Genomic DNA, 17,322 nt, shown 5'->3' with positions numbered 1-17,322 from the left:
ATTACTACAATATATAATCATCATCACAACATTCTTTCATGAACTCTATAAAAGTTTACAGAAATCATCATCATTATCAACAACACCTAACATCGGGTTTTCTTTGGTAGCATGGGTTGGATGGCTTGACAGGAACTGGCAAGGCCAGAGACCGCACCAGGTTCCATAGTCTGTTTTGACTTGGTTTTTATGGCTGGATGCCCTTCCTAATGCCAACCACTTTACAGAGAGAACTGGGTGCTTTTTACGTGGCACCAACAACCACATCAATGCTTTTTACATGGTGCCTTGGGTTTAGGCCATCAAATCTTTTGTGGTAGGAAGGTCTTTCTGAGTACAGCAATTCACTGTATATCTCACCAAATACACACATGCATAAATAAAACTCTCAAAAGTTTATTTCATATTTTAAGTATCATACTATATTTTGCTCTAGTTTCTCAGTGATCATGATAAGTCTTTTTTAGAAATCTGTAATCCTCCATTTACGTAATCCTTTCCAATCAGTCAGTATTGACTGTTATCATCAAAGACTTGTCTTTGATGATAACACTTCCTTGCACTAATTGATTAATTTGACAAGGAATGAGGAGCAAATGATTTATGTTACCCAGTGGTGGTGGTGGTGGTGGTGGTGGTAGTGGGGATAAGGAGGACGAACCTGCACATTTTAAACTCTGAGATTTAAAAAAATCAAATATAAATATTAAAAAGCAGATTTAAGATCATTATGGTTTAATATCTGTTTTCTACGCTGGCATGAGCCGGATGGTTTGACAAGAGCTGACCAGACTCCAATTGTCTGTTTTGGCATGGTTTCTATAGCTGGATGCCCTTCCCAATGCCAATCATTTTACAGAAAGTACTGGGTACTTTTTTACATGCTACTGGCATGGGTGCTTTTATGTGACACCAGCACAAGTGCATTTTACAGGTCACCAATATGAGTGCATCTTATGTTGCACTGGCACAAATGCACTTTATATGCCATCAGTACAAGTGCACTTTATGTGGAACCAGCACGAGTGCATTTTATGAGACACCAGCACAAGTGCATCTTATTGGCACTGACACAAATGCATGTTACACAATGCATTTTTTTAATGATACCAATTTTTATAACCTTCCAACAGACATAAATGTAGCAAAGAAAGATGTTTACAGTTCTTGTAGAATCTTTCTAATTTGGACTAATATTCTGCAGAAAATATCAGAAAAACGGTCAATACTTACTGAAGTTGTCCTCTTAGGTGAAGATTCTGATTTAGCACAAACAACTCTAGCCTCTTTGGTATTATCTTCCCCATCTGATTCTGATGAACTTTGTGGCTCAAGGACTTGATCCAAACTGTCAATGCTAACACCACTGCCAGTTCTCCTGGAAACAACAGATATGATAATAAATAGAAAGGTTTTAATATATCTTACCCCATGCTCTATACCAGTGCTCCACAACCAGTATGCCACGGAACACTGGTGTGCCATGAGACAATGCTAGGTGTGCCGCAGTGTAACTTGAATATAATTTTTTTTCCCTATACTTTTAGTTATATCTTTAGTTCAAGTGTGCTGCAGAAAATTGAATGGAATATAAGTGTGCCATAAGTGAAAAAAGGTTGCAGGGCACTGAATTATACCAACAAACTTTGAAAAGATCTGTGACTAATTTATAGCTAAGAAAGTTTAATAGCTATATTAGCAATACCATAATATATTGCAGTATTAGGAATATCATGGTATCAAGTATAATATATGATGGTACAAAATATAATTATATGACACTGATACAACCAGACTATCAGATTCAGTTATATTTCACTGGTTATAATGTTTTTCTTCGTGTTGTATGCCACTCTGTAGGTAGCCAGGCAAATGCACATAGATAGTCAATCTTATGTTTGAGATCCCCACACACATGCATAGGCCAAACACTGCCATCATGTGCATTTATTCAGCTTTAAGAAATTCTCGCTGTTTCTCCTCCATGTAACATGAGTTAAGCATGTCTGCAAATTTAGCTGTTAGCACACATGTAAATAGTTGGTACTCTTGCAAGTTATTCAATGAGAAAGGAGTACCTAGTTTCTATTTACTGCGGTTTTTAGACACTGGGAATATGATTTTATTAACACATGTATGCTCATAAAAAAAAATGAAGTCCTAAAATTTGACTATTTAGATTAAATGTTATAGTATGCTTTCACAATGTGGAAAAGAAGGACAGTGTGCAAAACTGTTAGCTACAGGTGTTGACTACCTAATGAACATTTCGTATGCTCAGTCAGATGCTTCTCGGTGAGTTCGTGTCCAAACAAGTAGGAGCAGGTTTTGTGTTGCGAAAACTCAACCAGGGGTATATATGGGTTAAGTAGTTACCAAGTCTCTCCAATTAATTAATACTCCTTTACCAGTGATTTTGTCATTCAGACCCAGGTCAATCTCCATCAAGCAACACTTAAAATCAAAGCTGTTGCAATCATGATCAATCTTCTGGGTTTTTGTACAGTGAGAATTACATTGTCGAATGTGTCTGAGGATGAGAGAGGTGGGGTAGGATTTTAGCTGCTATATTTAGAAAATCAAGCAACCACATAGAGGCTTCTTCATAAGAGATGTTTCAATAATGTTGCACATATTTGCAGGCAGAACTGCCACTAATTGAAATTTTTTTTTTTTTTTTCAATAAATTTATTTCTTTACAGCGTCTTGTGAAACAACTGTTATTACTAATATTATAAACACCATCATTATTATCACCACCACTAACAACAACAACAACAATAATACCACAAGCACCTACAACATCTTGTACAAGTATTACGATTACTAAAAATAATGAGTTCCAAGTTTGGCAGCAGGCCACAAATTTTGAGGAGTGGTGTAAGTCAATTTAAACAACTCCCAGAAGCCAACCCCAGCATGATTTCAACTGACAAGAAACATAATACTACTAGGAGGCATTTACTCCACTACATTACTGTTTCTGACAACTACTAAATGGTGATAACAACAACAACAACAACAATAACAATAACAATATTGTTAACAATAAATATATCACTTTTAAACCCTCTTCATATTCAAAAATCCAATTTTGTTTGCTAAACATTGCTAATGTAAACTTCCGGTAACACATTCGTTTGTGTCATTCTAGAAAAAGCATGTCTTCAGTATTGTGTACATAAAATCGTAGTGATGGTTGTGGTGGTGGTGGTGAAAAGAATAGTAGAGAGAGAGAAAGCTGGTTACAAACCTATGAGTTTTGTCATATGGAAGCGCCACACTGAATTCTTCAACTTGATGTTCAACTGCTTCAAAGAATTCATCTTCATCAGATGACTGGGGAACTAATAACAGATATGAAAAAAAAAAAAAATTACAAATATAATAATAATAATAATAATAATAATAATAATGATAATCATGGTTTCAAATTTTGGCACAAAACCAATAATTTTAAAGGTAGGTGGGTTTGAGTCAATTACATTAACCCAAGTGTTCAATGTACTTATTAAATAGATCCTGAAAGGATGAAAGATAAAGTTGACCTTGGTGGAATTTGAGCTCAGAACAAAAGATGGACAAAATGCTGCTGAGCATTTTACCCGGCATGCTAACAATTCTGACAGTTTGCCACCTTAATAATAATAATAATAATAATAATAATTATAATGGTTTCAAATTTTGTCACAAGGGCAGCCATTTTGGGAGAGGGGATAAGTTGATTATGTTGACCCCTGCTGGTATTTAATTATTGACCCAGAAAGGATGAAAGGCAAAGTCTATAGTGGTAGAATTTGAACTCAGAATGTAACAATAGGTGAAATACCGTTAAGCATTTTATCCAGCATGCTAATGATTCTGCCAGTTCTAACAACAATAGTAATTTATTTGCTGCAAAGACAATAGCTGGGAATACATTAAAATCAATTATATGCAAAAGAGAAAAAAGACATGAAAAACAAGTGTGCCACAGGAATGGAACAAAGGGTCTCAAATATGGATACAATCATCTTGAATGAATAAGGGTACTCCATAAGTCCCTGATTACCTTAACTTCTAAAGGTAAATACTTTGTGCGTTCTGCAACTAATATATAACTATATACGTTTTGTTGCTTCGCTAAATTTTCTTTGAGAACAATTCGGTCTTAGTAGACATATTACATGTGATCTTCTTCTAGCACATTAACAGTCCACCTAGTGGTCTCCTTTATATATATATATATATATATATATATATATATATATACATACACACACACATATATATACACACACACACACACTGGAAGTAGAACCATTTATATGGGCCATATTCCCATTCTTGCCCTCCAACTTCATTCTCTTCTCTTAAGAAGTTGATAAGAGCTTAACCAAAGAGTGAAGTCACCAGACAGTGGACAGCTGTCTCTCACTTCAGGCCAAAGTAAAACTGTTTTATGTCAGATTTTCCACACTAGCATGGGTTAGATTAATACGTGTTATTGAAGTAATGTTTTTATATGTGGAAGCCCTTCCTGTCACAAACTTTTACCTGTTTTATAAGTGAAGAAGTTTTCATTCCATTTATCTTTGAAAGACCAAGTATACCAGAAGATTTGTTGAAAGTGTAACTCAACAAACACCATTGCTTATGGCTCAGTAATTTTCAGTGAAGTGCAGAATGTAAACAATTACATACATACACACACACACACACGATGGGCTTTGTACAGTTTCTGTCAATTGAATTCACTCTCAAGGCATTAGTTGGCCCAGAATTATGGCAGAAGACACTTTTGTCCAGAGTACCACACAATGGAACAATATGTGAGGAGTGTGCTGCCAAATTCATTCCATACTAGACTGGGATTTATTATATCAACTCCCTAATAGGGTGAAAATTCAAAACCAACTTCTGTGTTTTTTCAACCAAGAATGTAAAGATGTATAATTAAATAGAGGAAGACATTGTCTACCAATCTGCCAACAGCATCAACTACTACCACTATCAATATTTTCTAGAACAGGAACACAAAATTTTGGGGTGGGGAATAATAGATTAAACCTTTAGCATTTAAACCAGCCACATCCAGCTTCTCACACTAAACCTACAATGTTCATTTCTAATATCCTGCATGAACATGTCTAACCATGGTGAAATATCATCTTGCTTGGAAACCAGATGCCCATCCTATCTTGTGACAGGATGGGCATCTGGTTGTAGAAAACTTGTCTCAAATTTTGTCTGACCCATACAAACACACAAAAAAAATGGTCATATGATGATGATGATGAGGCTATGTATAATGAAATCACTTGAACTTCAAGGGGACTATAGTACCTAAATGTATTATCATAAAGCATATGAACCTTCCTAAAAAAACCTAAGTGGGTTGTGGAATGAATATGATCTCCCACATGATCAAACTTCAAAACATGACTGAATAATAGTGAAAACCAGCAATATCTGTTTGTTTGGAGATGAACTAATGATCCAAAAAATGTTCCAAAAACTTCATAAGACACTGGAAATAGGATAGCCATAAATGTTGAGATTAGATGGTGAAAACTATGTTAACCCTGTTAAAATACATTACCTTTGTTTCAATTGACGTTGAAAATAATGAAGAATTTGGTAAAATGTCATTACTAAGCTGGCGTTTGAAGCATAAATTAACACAATTTTGATGGAAGATTTTAATTTAGATCACTTTAAGCATCTTGTTATCAAATTTCGATTGAAATATACTACCACATGTATCTGAGTATGTGTGTGTGTCTGTGTGTGAGTGTATACATGTGTGTCTTTATATTTGTCTGGCCACAGCTTGACAGCTGGTGTTGGCTTGTTTTCAACCTTGTACTTTAGCAGTTCAGCAACAGAGACCAATAAAATAAATAGTGATTACAATAAAAATAAATAAATACTGGGGTCAATTTGTTCAACTAATTACTTCAAGGATGTGTCCCAGCATGGCCACATTCCAATGAGTGAAACAAGTAAAAGACAAAAGTGCCTTCTACGAAACCCTTGAGTTAGCTAAAACTGTTTGAATGGAATTCAATAGAAACTATACTGAAACTATACACACAATTGACACTCCAACAGTTATGATGACAAGTGTTCCAGTTGATTCAATCAATGGAACAGCCTACTGACGTAGTTCTCAGAGAAATTCAGCGTGGCACAGAATGTGACAAGGATGGCCGTTTGAAAAACAGGTACAATGCATTTTTGACAGCTCAGTGAACTGGAGCACACAACAAAACAAATAATCATAAAGGCTGTTAATTTAAGGTGCTGGAATACTCACTAACTATAACAGCCAACAGCTCAAACTTTATTGCAGCTACTGGGCAAAACACAACAATACTGTTTGCCTCAATCTGTCTGACTGACAAAACAGGTTCCACTTCTATGTCCCAAGAATAGTAAAATATGAGGAGTGAAGAATGGCATAGGCTGGTGAGAGACGACTAAAACAATGAATATATATACACACACATATGTCAGCGCATATGTATACACACACACACACATACACACACACATATATATATATATATATATATATATATATATATATATATATATATATGACAACAAAAACCTACCCAAACAAAAGATATTAAATACATTGTTTTGATAATTTTTTTTCCTGATTTGGTTTTTGAAGGTGGGCAGATTAGGTATTTAGAAATAACAAACTGGTCTAACTACATTCTCACAACAATGTTATTTCTTTAAGAGCTATTTTTGTGCCTGAGTAGAGAAAAAAAACCCCAAAAAACAAAACAAACAAAAAATTGTCTATAAAGCAAATAATCCTAAAACAATGTGCAATATTATATTATTAACCACTTTCGAAGTGTGTGTGTGTGTGTGTGTGTGTGTGTGTGTGTGTGTGTGTGTGTGTGTGTGTGTGTGTGTGTATATATTTAAAAAGAATGAATGGAAAAGAAATGTGTATTGAAAGGGAGGGTGAAAAATAATGGTTTACATAGCATAAGTCACAAAATTATATATGTATGAGTGTATATATAAATACATATATATATATATATATATATATATATATATATATATATATATATATATATATATATATATCATTTTATATAATTATATATAATGCTGTGACTTCTGCTTGCAAACCTTATATATATATATATACATACATATACATACATATACATATATATATATATATATATATATATATGTATGCAAGCTATAGTAAACTAAGTAGCAGTCAAAATTAGCCCTGTTGCATTAGACTGGCAAACAGCCAATGTCACAAACTAATTGGTTGGATGACTTTACAGAGAGAGATTCTTTGAGTGCCATAACACTGAACAGCAAAATTAGTCCAATGAGGCAAAACCATAAACAATATCATACATAAGCAGCCATTATTGATAATAAATCTTAAAACTTACAAAAAACATTGTGCAAAATACGGCAATATTTGCCTGGCCATGCAGAGAAAAATGGTGCATATGAAAGTTGTACATGTGTAGATTAAAGAAGTTCATTTTACAACTACATGGTCGCAAGTCTGACTTCAATGTCAGACAAATTGGGAAACCCTATACTATAGTTATGGATTAGACGATAACTTTTGAGTGGAGTTTGGTAGGTGAAAAATACACATATGCATGCATGCACATATATGTGTGTGTGTATGTGCACACATACATGCATGTCCATGGCTATGTTTTTTGTTTTCTAAAGAGTTTACATCTGTGTCTTGATAGGCTCCATAAATTATTGGTTGATAACATAAATACGAACACTGACATAAGTATTAATGGGTTGATACAATGGATTAAACTCTTGAGGGTGGTGCCTTAACATGCTGCAGTTCAGTGACTGATACTAGTAAAAGAATAAAAGAATACACACACACCTGTGGGTATATATATGTGTGTGTGTGTGTGTGTGTGTGTGTGTGTGTATACGTGAATGTTTGCACATGTTATTTTAATGCCAACTGTTCCCTGGACAGGTCAGAGTTTTCTATGGCCTGATGCCCTCTCTGACACCAACCTTCACCCATCTCCAATTAAGGTGATAACCACCACCACCACCACTTTCTGGCACAAAAAAAAAAAAAAAAAAAAAAAAAACTGGCCTGGATGTGTTTATGTGGAGAACTGGAAACAAATGGTGTTTGAATCAGCCTTTTGTTTACCATCAGAGAGCACATGTGAAGATGAGAAAAAATTAAAAACACACACACACGCATAAATATATACACGTTTTCACACACATATATACAACATGTATCAAGGCACAGGGGGCAGTGGTTGGATTGTTGGGATCATGATAAGGCCATTGGTTCAATTTAATTCACGAGTGCAGAAGACAAAACCCCTAGTACTATGCAGGGACAATGATCCCTGAACTATGTGGCTACATAGTGAAAGTTTAATTGTACAGCTATGTGTGTGCCTATCCATACACACCATCTCTCTCTCTCTCTCTCTCTCTCTATTGTATGTCTACTCAGATCCCCCATCAAGATGTCCCACTGCAGCAACTCGCAGACGTGTTGCTCTCATCTGACCTCAAGAACCTATGTGATCTTTTGACTCTCAAACTTAGAGAGACTGAGATGTTTCTGAAGAAGAGGAGACCCAAAAGTGGACCCTAGGCAACAGTGATACCTCATTCGAAATTTACAAACACAGCCCTGGTATCTTCAGAGTGCTGGTGAGTGTAGTATAGTAGACAGGGAAAAAAAGAAACCACATTGCACACGCATACGCACACACAAACCACCCTTATCAGTCATAAGATAAGTGCTTTATCGTGACTAAGAGTTGATTTGACACTCTTATTTCTAGCAATGTTGGTGCGAACTAGTACCCCAGTCACTTTAGTCACATATATAGTTCTGCCTTTTGGTTGTAAATTGCAAATAAGCCATCTTTATCAAATATATATATATATATATAAAAACGGTGTAAAAGTTAAAGACTACTTGTCTCAGGGGCAGCCTTTTGCTATCTATCAAAGAAGATTTTTCAACCCAATATTTACATATTATTTATAACTCTAAATGCTTTGAGATCCACTCTTCCAAAAACCAATTATCTCATGTTCCCTCGAATGATTATTAATTCTTATGACAATACATGCATGCTTACACACACACACACACACACACACACACACACAGTGTACTTTTCTGTGATGGTAAAATCAAGAAATAGTACTCCATCTGGTGAGAGATAAATATTAAATAAACACAATAGTAGCACATAAAAACCATATATTGTGTTTATTCAAGAACTTCTTTCCTTACATATAAAATACACCATAACATGAAAGAATGATTATGACAGGCGTCTTCGGAAAGACTGCTGGTTTAATGTTGTCTGTGATTGATTACATTACTGAAGAACAACAAGCACAAACTGAAACTCCTCCCGACTTTTGGGACGTTAAATGCTCATCTATAGTATATTGTAACAGCCATTTGTCAAGAGATGAGAGGAACAGAAATTAATTGAAATGATAACATGCAACCAAAACGGCCTACTTCTTTTAAAGAAAATAAAAGTACAAGACACTTAAGAAAAGATTGGGCAGCTGAATAGTATGAATAGGTCACCCATCAGCGATGACTTTATGAGAGATTATCCTAGCTGCAGATGAGTTACAAACAAAATTCCCTGAAATATGAACTTTGAGGGATAAATTAGAAGCTTTGTCATTATCAAAAATAATAAAAAAACAATGGATTATCAACATTGATTTCAAATTTTAACACAAGGCCAGCAATTTCGGGGGTGGGAGTAAGTCGATTAAATCAACCCCAGTGTTCAACTGATACTTGTTTTATTGACCCTGAAAGGACGAAAGGCAAAACTGACCTCAGAACATGAAGATTGATGAAATGCCAGTAGGCATTTTGCCCAGTGTGCTAATGATTCTGCCAGCTCATCACCTTTATCAACATTAAGTTAGTTTGCATTATATGCACCAATTGTACATTGTAGAAGGTGGTGAATTGGTAGAAACATTAGCACGCCTTGTTTGTCCCTTCTCTGTTTAGCCCCTTGTGGGTAATAAAGAAATGAGAAATAAGAAACATTAGCACACCGAGCGAAATGCTTAGCGGTATTTCGTCTGTCTTTACATTCTGAGTTCAAATTCCACCGAGGACGACTTTGCCTTTCATCTTTTCCGGGCTGATAAATTAAGTACCAGTTGCGTACTGGTGTCGATCTAATAAACTGGCCCCCTCCCCCAAAATTTTGGAGAAAAGAATTGTACATTGTAGCATCAAAAGCCATACTATCAAGGTTATTGATGTTTTCCCCCAGGATTGTTTAAAGTCATTCTAGAATGGAAGAATATAAAATGTGAATAAGCAGCTTAACTGTGATGCAGTACAGTTAAATGAACATGGAGTGAGTACTTTGCAAAGATCTCTTTGATATCATCAGAGACTCTCTTATCATTTGTTATTAAAAAATTGGGAAAAAAAAAAAAAAAAAAAAAAAGAAATATTATTATTTGTAAATCTTTCAACAAGAGACATTCAGTAACAGTACTTTTAAGTAAAGATTATTTGCCAACATAATGTGGCAGTCCTGTTTGAGACGAATATTACTGTTGTATAGCCCCAGGAAACACTGTCTCCAGCTGGTTATACAACACAATATCTGTGATTTGGTCTCTCCTACATGTCATCTTCCAGAAAAGGAAGTTGATGTTTCACAGAGTAGCTTTTGGTATTCTGTTGCAGAAAGGGGATAGAGAGAGCGAGGGAAAAAAATGTACCAGATTGAGTGCAGTAACATGAGCAACACTTGTCCCTAAAAACAAGAAATGTTGGTGGGGCAAAAAAAAAAAACAAAAAAAAAACTGCCATTCCCCTAGTATACTTAACCTTTTAGCATTTAAACCAGCCAAATTTGACCCAAACATTCCACCTGTTTTATATTCAAACTTGCTAGATCAGACCTTTCACACCTACCTTACAGTATCATTCTAAAAATATACAGTCACATCATTGAAATATGCTTTCAAGATCTGTTTAATGGAAGCAGTGGCACAAGGTTAATACAGAAAGCCCATTGGATATTGCATCATATCACTCAGAAAACATATACTGAACAGTACAGGGAGAAATAAGTTATACCATATATATGTACATAAAAGTGAAGGTAATAATGTCATGATATCAGGTGAAAAACTCCTGAATAGGTGCTCTCAGTGTATAGCTATTCCATGTGAACCAAAAGGATGACTTGACTGACCAACTTGAACAGAAAATTAAAGAAGTAATCATCATAACAGCAGAAAGTTGTGCATGGCTACATATTTTGCAAGCTAGAAAATAACACCATTAACAGGAATAGTAGTCTCTCCTGGACCTGAGATACATAAATAACATGCCTCCATTAGAAACAAGGATGCTTCCAAATGGGTGGAAGAAGGTGAGCTGGTAGAATCATTACTGCACTGGACAAAATTTCTCCTGGTTCTTTTAATTCTGAGTTTGAATTCCACTGAGATCAACTTTGTTTTTCATTCATTCAGGGCCAATAAAGTAAGTACCAGTTGAGCACTGGGAGGCAATGTACAGCAATCTCCATCTTAAGTATGCAACTTAAACCTAACCGCTTGTGCATGCTTAGCTGGTAGGTGCATACATAGCAACAGCAGTAGCAAATCAGCTGCGCACATGTAAAAAGCACCATCTGAATGTGGTCAATGCCAGTGCCCCCGGCTGGCTCCCGTGCTGGTGGCATGTAAAAAGAACCATCCAAATGTGGTTGATGCCAGTGCCCCCTGACTGGCTTCCATGCTAGTGGCATGTAAAAAAGCACCATCCGAACGTGGTCGATGTCAGTGCCCCCAACTGGCTCTCTTGCTGGTGGCATATAAAAAATACCATCTGAATGTGGTTGATGCCAGTGCCGCTGACTGGGTTCCGTGCCAACAACATGTAAAAAGCACCATCTGAACATGGTTGATGCCAGTGCCACCTGGCTGGCTCCCATGCTGGTGGCATGTAAAAAGTACCATCTAAATGTGGTTGGTGTCAGTGCCTCCTGAATAGCTCCTGTGCTGGTGGCACGTAAAAAGTACCCACTATATTCTTGGAGTGGTTGGTGCTAGGAAGGGCATCCAGCTGTAGAAACATTGCCAGATCAGATTGGAGCCTGGTGTAGCCCACTGGCTTGCCAGACTTCAGTCAAACCATCCAACCCATGGAAAGCGGACGTTAAACAATGATGATGATGATGGTGATGATGATGAATGAATGTGTGCAGCCAATCACAGCAAGGCTCATGCATGCACACGGTTTTAAATGATATTTGTCATCTTTCCTCTCAGTTTCACAAGATATCACATACCTTGAGCTATTTATTACCTATGTTTGTCAATGTTGCCGTAGAATAAATTGTTGATAAACTTGAGATTCTCGAAAATTCTGCACTTACTTATCTGGCATGCGTACAGTAATCAACTAGATCCTTCCCTAAAACTTATACAGGCGGGTGACCATCAGGATTCAGTTCTCAAACCTCCTTATTTATTGCAGTTCTCAAGGTCATAATAGAAGGGCTGAAGTCCATTGCCTGATGACCTGGTCCTCATAGTTGAATTTGTCAAAGAATTAGAGAAGAAATTCCAAATGTGAAAGCAAAGACTCAAATCAAGAAGTACTAAAGTAAACCTAGTTAACAGGAAGGAATTCAGGACAAGTACTGTCTAGGAAGCAGCCAGGTTTGATTGGCAGGGAAGAAATAGGTAAGAATGACATATTGTGTAACCATTTCACAATACTGGCACACAAGAGATGTAGTGAGATCGCAAGAGAAAAAGGATATGTTGAAGTAATAAATGTGAATAGCTTGTAGTAAAAGCAGTGCTGAATTAACCATTAAGCAAAATAAGCATGTGCTTAGGGCATCAAAGGAAGTGGTGGGGGACACACCACAAAAATGGTAAATGGTTTATGGCACAAAAGAAATCACTTTAAACTTGCTAAAATATCACTCAAAGTGGTTTATATGATTGGAAATCTAATTTCAAAGTGTTCATGGTGTCATAGCGAGGGTCTGATCACAAACTTTACAATTAAAAAAAGTTGGAGAAAACTTTTCAAACATAAATAAAATGTAAGTATACAAAAATAAACATTATTTTCCCTCTTACTGTTTTGTTTCATTTTGAAAAGTAAAAACTTATTTTAGTGTTTATTACTTTTTTATATTTTGAATTACATTCATATGGGAGCACTGAAACCTTTAAATGCTTAGGGCCTCTATGGGTCAAGAGCACCCATAAACTAAATCCTTTCAAATACTCAAAGGACAGACTCCCTAGAAATAGTTAATAGCTTCTGTTGCCAAAGTGGTCTGATTAGTAGTGGACAAGGATGTTCTGAAAGCATTTTAGCCAGTGTAAGTATACAAGTCCTGGGCAAGACTTTTGATTGCATATCATAGTGAGGTGTTGGTGTGGGAGTTCCAGAGTTTTGAGGAGTGTGGAACCATCTCTTAGCCACTACTGTTCCCAGGTCTACTCTGACTCAGAGTAATAGCACTTGTTATGTCCCAGCTATGGGTTAACTAGCATGTGTACCACCAACTTCAAACCTAAGCTACATCTGCTCTGAAAATCAGTGTTAACTTGGTCAGCAAATCCTCTGTGATGGTCGACAATCAATGGCAAGATGAGTTGCTATGGATCATACTATCCCAAAATGTACATGCATGTGATCAGGGACCACATGCAAATTTGTATTCCCACAGAAATTGAACAGGAACTCTATGCTTCAACAACAAATGATGACTATGGCTATGGCTATGACATCCACACTATTCAATGTCTTGTTCTTTCAAAGGGACATTTGTCAAATTTGCAAGCTGGATTTTTGGTTTCAGGCAGAAGCATTACTTTGTCTGCTGGAACGTTGGGGTTGACTGTCAACATTCAGCATTTGTGAAGGACATAGTGAACTCGTTGGTTGGAGCCAGCTCAGCCCAGCCCAAGTACATGTAGACAGGGTGGAAAAGTTCAGGGTGTTATTACCTTTCCTGGCAACAAAGGAATCCTCTCTACTCCTGAAGTGGGAGATTGTATAATAATGAAATAGGGACATGAACGCAGAGGATAGGTCAAGATTGGGAGAAAGAATTGCAGGTAGCTTGCTTCGAATGAGTTGAGGCAAAAATGTGTATTAAGAGAATTAGATGTAGTATGAACAAGAGAAAAATTGAGCCAGTGAAGATAATTGAATAATAAAGTGCCAAATGAACTAAGGATGCACAACCTCATGAAGGAGGTGACAAGTGACTGCAAGAGGGGCTAAATGTTGTGGAGGAGAAGACCTTTATGATCCTTACAAGCATGTGAAAATGACACATACATTGCATATTTTTATATTACTTGATTCAGTTATCAGATTGCAACCATGCTGTAACACCAACTTGAAGGATTTTAGATGAACGAATTGACCCCAGACCATTTATTTTCTTAAAGCCCAGTACTTATTCTTTATTTCTCTTTTGCCAGGTGCTAAGTATTGGGGATGTAAACATGCCAACACCAGTTGTCGAATGGTGTTGGTGTGTTTATATCAAACACAGATGTACACTCACACACACATATGTATGTATGTATATATACAATAGGTTTCTTTTCAGTTTCTGCCTACCAAATCCACTCACAAGGTTTTGGTTGGTCTGAGGCTATAGTAAAAGACACTTTCTCAAGTTGTCATGCAGTGAGACTGAACCCAGAACCATGTGGTTGGGAAGCAAACTTCTCACTACACAGTTGCACCGATGCACATGTGTTTCAAAGCATGTGTATGTGTGTGAACATATGTATACACACATTCTTCACACAGGTTTGTATAGTTAGTAATTCTACTTCACAACCACATTTCCATGTTCAATCCTGCCGAGTGGAACCTTGGGTAAGTGCTGTCTCTTTTAGCCCTCGGGTTGACCAATACTTGGTGAGTGGAATTTGGTAGACGGAAACGGAACAGGAGTCTGTGAAACATCATTTATCACCACCATTACAATAGTTCTAACATCTGCTTTTTAATGCTTGCATGGGGATGATGGAATTCTTTCAGGTACATTATTTATGGGTGGATGCCCTTCTTGTTGTCAATTCGCACGCGTTTCCAAAAACGGTAATATTTCCTTATGATCAGAGGTCTTTTCACAGATGATTGCAAATGAGGGCTGTCAATTGTATGACAGTTATGCTTGTTTATAACTATCATGCAAGCACACAATTATATATACATGCATGTGTAAACAGGCTTCTTTCATTTTCCATGTACCAAATATATATATACACATGTATATACATGAAGAAACATTCAATACATAATGAGTGTATCTCTTTAGGTAATGGGGGTGGATGCCTAGGAACATCCCTGAACAGAAAATATTACAGTTCTCCCTTCATATCATATAGCAGTATAGCATAAGGAGAGATTTGGTTACTATTTCAAGCTTCTTCAATAGCTTTGTTCATACAACATATCTGCAGAATAAAACAGCAAACGGCAGAATTGTTAGTGGGCTGGACAAAATGCTAAGCAGTATTTCATCTGCTGCTACGGTCTGAGTTCAAATTCTGCCAAGGTCAACTTTGCCTTTCATCCTTCTGGGGTTGATAAATTAAGTACCAGTTGCTAATTGGGGTCGATCTCATCGACTGCCCACCCCCTCCCAAAAAATTTTGGGCCTTGTGCCTATAGTAGAAAAGATTATTATTATTATTATTATTATTAAGGGAGCAAGCTGGCAAAATGCTTAATAGTATTTCATCTGTCTTTATGTTCTGAGTTCAAATTCCACTGAGACTGACTTTGCCTTTCATCCTTTCAAAATCGATAAATTAAGTACCAGTTGCATACTGGGGTCGATCTAATAGACTGGCCCCCTCCCCAAATATTTCAGGCCTTGTGCCTAGAGTAGAAAAGATCATCATCACCACCACCACCATCATCATCGTTATTATTAAGGCAGCAACCTGGCAAAATGCTTAACAACATTTCATCTGTCTTTATGTTCTGAGTTCAAATTCCACTGAGATCAACTTTGCCTTTCATCCTTTCGGGGTCGATAAAGTACCAGTTGAGCACCGGTGGTCAATGTAATCAACCAGCCCCACTCTCTCAGACTTGATGGCCTCGTTCCTAAATTTGAAACCAATATATCTGCAGAATGTCACCTCAGGTCACATTCTGCTTCTAGAAAAGGCAACTTTATATCACTTACAGCCAAAAACAACTAACAGAGTATGAGAGCAACAGAAGCCAGAGTCAATACCACAATACCTTGAACCAGTACAATAGCAATGAAGGTAAGTTAATAAACAATTTTATTTAGCAAGCCACTCCTTTGTGACCACATACCTACAATTAACCATTTAGTTTTTAAACTGACCATATCTGGCCCAATTATTCTACCTGCTTTATGTTCAAATAAGCTAGACTGAGCTAATCATACCTACCCTACAATGTCATTCTAAAAATATACAAACACATCATTGAAACTTTGATTAATTCAAAACAATGTGAATAAATAAGCATCACATTTGACAGAGTAATCTGAATGCTAAAGGGTTAAAGGTGTCTTTACTGAGGAGTTCTACAAATGAATTTCTCTCAAACTACTACCACGAGACTTCTTACACACATGCTCATTCAGCCACATTGTCACTTGATCTGCATGAAATACCAGTTAAATCTCACTTAATTCACTATCATATTATAATGATAGGGACACACTGAATAATATAATGCATCTCCTTGATCAAAATTAGCCAGACGTTAACAACAACAACTAGTGCTGCAGCATGGCCAGTCAAATGGCTGAAACAAGTAAAAGAATAAAAATATATATATATATATATATATATATATATATATATGTCATTTAGTAGAAGTAACAGAGTGACTCAAGGTCTGATAGTTTTGTGTGTTGGCACTTATCAAACCCACGAAACTTATGCCGAAGACTGTAAACATCAACAACATCAATGTTCATTTTAAAGAACTTCCAAGTTGACAATGGAAAAGAATTCCAGATGGATGGAAGCAACAAGGGATGGGTGGAGGGACGGTATTGTTGAAGAAGGGAGTGATGGATGGGATCATAAGGTGGGGGTGATGGTGGTGCTTATGCACTACTAGTTAAGTCCAAGGAACAGAGGCCATCAAAGAAACAGTAGAAAGGACAGAATGAGAAAACAGTAGTTTGAGTGTATTGGTGAATAACACCAGGTCAGTCACTCAGGACAAGATGCTTGCAAATGTAACATTACCAACAAGGTCACAGA

At 36.6% G+C, this 17,322-nt stretch overlaps 1 protein-coding gene across 5 annotated transcripts in view; it reads right to left on the bottom strand.

Moving 5' to 3' along the window:
• The window catches only part of LOC106875634 (oxysterol-binding protein 1), a 208,765-nt gene that overhangs the window by 28,037 nt on the left and 163,406 nt on the right, over positions 1-17,322 (bottom strand). For all 5 annotated transcript variants that reach the window (XM_089364962.1, XM_089364963.1, XM_089364964.1 and 2 more), the window contains 2 exons: positions 3,254-3,347; positions 1,234-1,378 (listed from right to left, as the gene is read on the bottom strand). In XM_089364962.1, the coding sequence (XP_089221088.1) occupies positions 1,234-1,378; positions 3,254-3,347 (239 nt within the window). The remainder of the gene's footprint in view (positions 1-1,233; positions 1,379-3,253; positions 3,348-17,322) is intronic.

The sequence above is a fragment of the Octopus bimaculoides genome, chromosome Z, assembly GCF_046866305.1.
Source record: "Octopus bimaculoides isolate indiv1 chromosome Z, ASM4686630v1, whole genome shotgun sequence".
Taxonomy (NCBI): domain Eukaryota; kingdom Metazoa; phylum Mollusca; class Cephalopoda; order Octopoda; family Octopodidae; genus Octopus; species Octopus bimaculoides.
The sequence above is the reverse complement of the archived record's forward strand: the minus strand, read 5'-3'. Positions and strand labels throughout refer to the sequence as shown.